Raw genomic sequence first — 6,650 nt, forward strand, 5'->3', positions numbered from 1 at the left:
ATATGTGGTAAAAGGGTTAATTTCAATTGAAAACCACTGGACACTATACTGCAGGGGTTACCAGTGGCAAATGATACAAAAGCCTGCCTTCTGCAGAAATTCACATAGTTTATGTGTATTGTGTGCTTACTTGTTTCAATTTTGATAATTCTTAGAGAAAATGGCAAAGAAGCTTTACTTGTGACTGTTATTACTCCTCTTTGCTTAATGGTGTTTTTTACAAATCATTTTAAAATTATGCCTATTTTCACTAAAGATACATTATAAAAATATTGATGCAACTAACAGGGGTTACTCAGTTGAATTGATACTTTGTGCTCATTTTCATTTTCATAATGATCCTACAGAAGTAGACTAGTCTGATGTGCTCGCTGCTGTGGATTCTATGCGCATACGAAGGATGGCAGTTCTAGTGGTAATCACAGAAGATTTTTTTCCCCTAGTGACCACTGAAGAAAAAAACATGCGATGCCGTTTCCCTCTTGCATTAAATACCAGCGGTGGGCAGCCACTGGCTTAGTCTGATTAATTATTCTCTTTAGATTGTGGCTGGTGCCTGTGTTTTTAAACGTCACACACACTGCTTTGTATTTTAGCAGATTGCTGTGCCTGATCACAATCAAAGCCATATCCACTTCAAGCTCACCAAAATTACCTCCCTCGCCACAAATCACAGGAGGAGGGCTATGATTACATATGGCGACACAGGTGTTGGCCTAGTAGGCGGTGTTGTGCCCGGGGGAGCCGCAAGCTGGCCGAGGCATGAGGCCTTCGGCAGACGCACCTCTGTGGTGGGTCACAAAAATGGCTGCTGTGCACTGACCCACGCTGCCCTAGAAAAGTAATGCCTTACTCTACCATCCAGCCAGATTCCAAGCACAGGCTCACCGACACTGACTGCTAGGGCACGCTCTTCGGAAACAGTGGGGACCTCATCCTGTTGTCTCAGCGATTCTGGGGTCGGAGGAAATGACACTTTGTTCAACCCCATTTCCCTCGGCCAGGTGGATGGTCTAACCGTTGCATGGTTTGACCTGTAAGAAGAGTTGGGGTCAGTTCCATTTCAGTTCAGCCAACTCAAGAAAAGAATTTAAATTTAGTTCATGAATTGCCCATCATTTTCTTTTTGATCGAGTGTCTATTCTTTTCTTGAATTCACTGAATTGACCCCAACTCTGATGAGGTGGTAAGGTATTAAAGAGAATGTGAATATACGTCACGCCATGTTGCATGTGGGGACGGGGGCGCCATTTTGTGAGGAACACGCTCTGTGCCTGCTACAGTGGTTACCTGCATACCTAACATGTTGTTTGGCTAAAAAGTTGTTTAAATCATTCAAATCTGATGGGGAAGGGAAGAGATGGAAAAGGGGAAAGAGAAAGAAAACAGACCCTACCGGGAGAAATTAAATCGCAATGCCAAGCAACGGTATTTGGACAAACTAACAACAATAAATAACATAGATCCATATGACTTGGCAGCCCAAGACTGGATTACAGACCCCAATGCACCACCTCCACTCACATACCCGGACATTGTAAATTATCTCGTTTTTGGACTGTGTGCATACACTTTGCATTTAACAGTTATAAATAAATCCCTAGAAGCTCATGAAGTTTTGCAGTGGCTGGGTGCAAGATCTGCTAATTCACGAGCCAGCAAACTGCGGGAGCACAGTTATACTCGCGAAGGTAAGGTGGCACTCCTCTTTTTGGCCCAATTATTAAACCAAACAAAATACAAAACTTTCAAAAACGTTCAGCAATGTGATTGTTTTATTGAGTCATAGGCAGTGGGTTTGATCAGTTGCATTATTAATAAAAAAGATTTGCTATAATCTTGGACCTCATTCTTACTGTAGCTACCCACGCCATCCGGTGTCTTCACATGACCTCCTCAACATGCTTCCCTTCGTGTTTTTTCCATGCAGGAAAGGCGAAAAACACATTCCATAGTCCAGTTCTTCCTGAATGATGGTGTGACCTACTATGGCAGTTCTTGATGCAGCAGCACTGACCTACCATGGCGATGTTTTTCAGAATCACAACAGACAGCCTCAAATCAAAACACAGCCTCCAACTCACAAACAGAAAGGCAGCGGGATCCTCACAAGATGGTGTGTAAACAAAATTCAACACGGCGTGATGTCAACTTCGCATTCTCTATTGTGGCATGCACTGACCTGCACAGTAGAAGGCAGGTACAACCTTTAAGGTGATAGCTACACTCATATTGGTATGTTTTGATCTGTGAGATCATAGGTGTATATACAGTATACATATATATGTATGGTGCATGTGTCAGTGCTCATTACGGAATCTATTTTCATAGGCCTGGATCCTTCTGGTTCACTGCCCTGTTCTTCCTCCTTCTCTACCACTTGGACCTTTCCCATTCACTTTGAGGGGAATCCTGCTAATTGCTTGCACATTGCCCTCTTCCCCCAGCTCGCCCTGCGCCCCTCCAGATCCGCTGTTTCACTCGGAGCCATTTGGGCCATGCAGCATTTCAGACGCATCCCGGGCACGCCTGCCCCCCTGCTGAACCCCGTTGGCTGCTCCCGCGGTGCTCAGATGCACCGTGCAGACACATAGCTCCTGCTGAGCCACAGCCCAAGGTCAGAATTCATCAAAACGGCTATCCTTGAACATCTTGAAACAATCTCAGCTTTGCTGGGGGCCTTGACATAGTATCTTAGAAACTAGGGAGAAAAAATGTTACACAACTTGCATTTTTTTTTGTTTGTTTTATTTGATCATCTCGTTTCATTACATAAGGGGAGCAACTGGCACGGCTTGTGCTCTGGTGCTTTCCCTCCGAGTGTGCTCAGGATGGCAGGGTTTGGGCCTTAATGCTGGCAGTGCCATGCCCCATCCTTACCATCCAGTTAGGGCTTGCCCCTCTTCTTTTCTGTGCTGAATTTAATTATGGGTTTTGGCTAAATGAACCTTATTCAGCGGGGCGGCTGAATCCGAGATCTGTAATTAAATAGGTCAATCTATTTCATCAGGCAATCAAAGCTTCCTTGCAAGCCTTGCATTTACATCGGTGTGTAAGGCTGTGCACTTAAGCACTTAATGGCACTGAGCTGTAATAAGGAAAGCTCATTTCCACACTGCTGTGTTGTGGTAGAAAATCAGACAACTTTCTTTCCGCATATTTCGTACTCTTCCAGTAGTGTATGATGTTTTGAACGGCAGTGGACCAGGAGGACGGCAGTTTCCAAGATGGGTAGCCTTGAGTAACTGATTCTGGTGTAGCAAGAGACAAAAAAACAGTAACAGAAAACAGGAAGTTTCAAAACTCAATACTTCCTAGTTTCAGAGGTTCATCGTGACATAGAGAAGGTAAGGCGTTCCTCTGCATAAAGCGTACAAAGTTACAGAGCCTGCAGGAAGTATAAATCAGGGAAAGCTAGGATGACAAACCAATCCAAATCAAAACCCTCAGCTCAAACTGTCCTTCCACCTGCACTGAAGAGGCATGGTAACAATTCTGTCTTACAACAGAAATCATTTCAATCTTCAATCCTCACAGCCAAAAATTCCCCTTCACAGGCAATTAACACATAGGATATCCTTTTGTTATTGCTGTGCATGCCCTGCAAATGTTCTTAAAATAAACTTTGCAACAGTCAAAATATGTGGGTGTGTTGTGTCATTTGTATGTGCCTTAACGCAAGGCAGCCACCCAGCATGTGTTACTGCACACACATCAAACAGGAAGCATGCAACAGCAACAACATGCTCAGATATCAATAGTATCAGAAGTAGAATGATATCTGAGCATGTTGTTGTAGAATAGTAAAGTAACTATGCTATTTACCTCTAGGTCCATCAACCTTCCCATCAAAGTACCCGTGTTAAAAATAAACTCATGTTCCACATGGCTTAACCAGCTCTCTGCATCATTATTAAGAATTTATTGTGCTAAACATTCAAGAGACATAAAAACTACAGAAAGTGTTGAATTATTGTACCCTTTCTGGATAGTTAAAAAAGAGCAGCCATTCAGATGTACACATCTGGGGCAATAAAACTACAAGGACACTCCAAATTAGAGGTCATCGTAAACTGTGGAATTCCTATCAAAGGCTGTCTGTTTATGTCTTATTAATCAAGGCATTTCTCTCTCCTCACCCTTTTCCCCATTCTTATATGTAATGAATTTGTGTCTGTTCCCATATTGTAAAACGTATTTACAAAATATGTACCTTGTGGAGGGAAGTTGTAAATTTCAAGGAAATTCCATCTCTATATAGTGCATGGACATGCAGTGCAGAACACATAATCTAATCATGTTTATGTGTTAGGAGTTATCTTAGTGAATCCAGCCATTGAGGGGAGCCACACAATGCCATGCATCATAGGAGCCCCATGGGGCTGAGAGTGAAAGCCTGGCACTGGAATGCTAATGCACTCATTTTGGAATGGTCAGAGGGCTTTTTATTTGTTGTGAGTTATTGTGCAGAGTCCTGCCCTTGTTATCAAAGTCCTGCACATCACATAGGCTAAGTGAAGCTTGACATAATCTGTTACAACAGAGCTGATATGGCTCATTTTTCATCACTTTCTACAGTTACTTCCTAATGGCTACAATAGCTCAAAACATCTAATGAGTTATTCCTTATTACAGACCTTAATAAGCTCTTGCCTTAGGCCGGGTACTACGTATCTTCCTAAGGTGAGTTGCTGTCAATACATGTGTCTAATGAATGTGTGTGACAGTGTGTTTGTGTGTGTGGGTGGGGTGTAATGCCTGTGTGTTGTGTTGGGGGATTTGGAAAGGTGTGTGGGTGTATTTGGGTGTGTGCATAATGCATTTGCTTGTATGTGTGTGAGTGTGTATGTGTTGTGGTTGTGTAGTCACACAATGTGTGTGTGTGTGTGTTGAGTGAGCATGTGTGTATACATATGTGTGTGTTGCGGACATGTGCCTGCGTGTGTACGTTGAGGAGATATGTGTGTGCATGTGTTTATTTGTATGCGTGCGTGTGAATATGTGTGTGTGTGTAAATTATTGGTGGAATGTCTGTTTCGGTGTATGTGTGTATTGCAGGGGAATGTCTGTATGTTGCAGGGTGTGTGTGTGTCCGGGTGCTGGGGACAGATGGCTGGGCTGGGACACAGAGGCTCCGTGGCTCTGTGCTGAATGCTGATCAGTGTCACATCCAGCTGAGAGAGAAGGATCAGAGTGACTCTTGCTCTGCCCCCACAAACTACCTGATGCTCTCCACAGTAATTACCCTTTCCTTCTCTGCCCCTGCTCTCTCACGTGCCTCAAAGCAAACGCATGCAAACCAGCTCAGGAATTTAGCCAAAACACTGTCCACACAACAGGCCAGGACAGACACTGCGCACCAACTGTCAACTGTGTCTGAACCTTCAGAGGACACATTAAATGCAGCATCGATCATGTAACATAGCTACCTATGGCCACAGACAGAACTTCCTTTGAACACAATGGCACATTTCCAGCAGCTGCCTCAAAGACGCTCCACATGTTATATTCTAATCCTGCTTTCTGGCTTCCCCTGTTCTACAGGTAATCTGTCTCCGGGTGAGTCTGCTTTTTTCCTTCATTCTTGTTTTTAGAGACTAACAGGAAAGCCACAGAAAACCAAGCATGCACACAGCACAACTAATCCCCCCAAAACAGAGTACTGCTCTGCATAGCTATGTCAAAAATAAGCTACCACACCAATCCTCCCCAATGACTCCCCACCCCCCACATCCCCCCAAAAGGGGAAAAGAACATGATTTTAATATTTTAACAAATTAACATGCAATTTTAGAGCTACAAAAGCCAATGTCAAAGTAGCAACTTACTTGACCTGGCAAAACAATCCCCCCCTTTTCCCTGAGAGCCCTGAGAGCGTTTGTCAAAGCTTGCACATGTTTTGCACCAGGTTTCTCAGGTTTCACGGGAGGGAAGCCCTGGGATGCCGAGATGCTTTCCCCTGCCTGCCTGAGGGGGGTTAGTGTGTGGGGGGGTCGGGGGGGGGGGGGTGGACTTACCCGACGGCACAAAATGAAGAACTTTGTTGGATTCCATGGTTCGGGTGCGCACTCCGAGTGGTCAACCCATGGCGGTCTTCTAACCTCGACCTGATGAATGCGAGATCGCTGCTGCTACGCTCCCCTGCTGCCTGCGCGCACGCTTGTGGTGAGTCAGCCAGCTCTTGTCTGGCTCTCTGAGGGAGGGGAGGGGAGGGGAAGCGGGCAGGCTAGGCCCACCAGCAGCCTCTGGGTCCTAGCGCCTACCCTCACAATAAGTCTACGCAGCCAACAGCATCCCCTGGTATACCTTGCAGACACCTGGTCTTGTCTGCTCTGTTGTCTGCCCCTGGGGGAGGGGATCGGACACTCTCTCCTCAATCTACACCTCTGTCAGGGCACCAGGAGGAATAAATCCACAAAGTCTCATTTTTCTAAGAAATGCAAAAGAAACTTATGAATATGAATGATGGTACCTGTCAGTTTAAGCGCACTGATGAGGTGCACATGAGGCGTACAGCTGCACTGTGACGTTTCTGAAAAGTATACCATTTCACACAACAAGGTGATTGTCTGATGTAAGGAGAAATATAAAATATTGTTACATTCACCTGAGCTGAATAAAGCATCACCTGGTAATCCCGTTTCTGCGAG

General features: G+C 44.8%; 1 protein-coding gene across 2 annotated transcripts in view; it reads right to left on the minus strand.

Annotated features, from left to right (window-relative positions):
* slc4a11 (solute carrier family 4 member 11) overlaps positions 1-6,159 on the minus strand; it is a 63,776-nt gene extending 57,617 nt beyond the window's left edge. For both annotated transcript variants that reach the window (XM_036516832.1, XM_036516831.1), the window contains exon 1: positions 6,018-6,159. In XM_036516832.1, coding sequence (XP_036372725.1) covers positions 6,018-6,054 — 37 coding nt within the window. In that variant the 5' untranslated portion in view covers positions 6,055-6,159. The remainder of the gene's footprint in view (positions 1-6,017) is intronic.
* Between the last annotated feature and the right edge of the window lie 491 nt (positions 6,160-6,650).

The sequence above is a fragment of the Megalops cyprinoides genome, chromosome 22, assembly GCF_013368585.1.
Source record: "Megalops cyprinoides isolate fMegCyp1 chromosome 22, fMegCyp1.pri, whole genome shotgun sequence".
In the NCBI taxonomy this organism is placed as follows: domain Eukaryota; kingdom Metazoa; phylum Chordata; class Actinopteri; order Elopiformes; family Megalopidae; genus Megalops; species Megalops cyprinoides.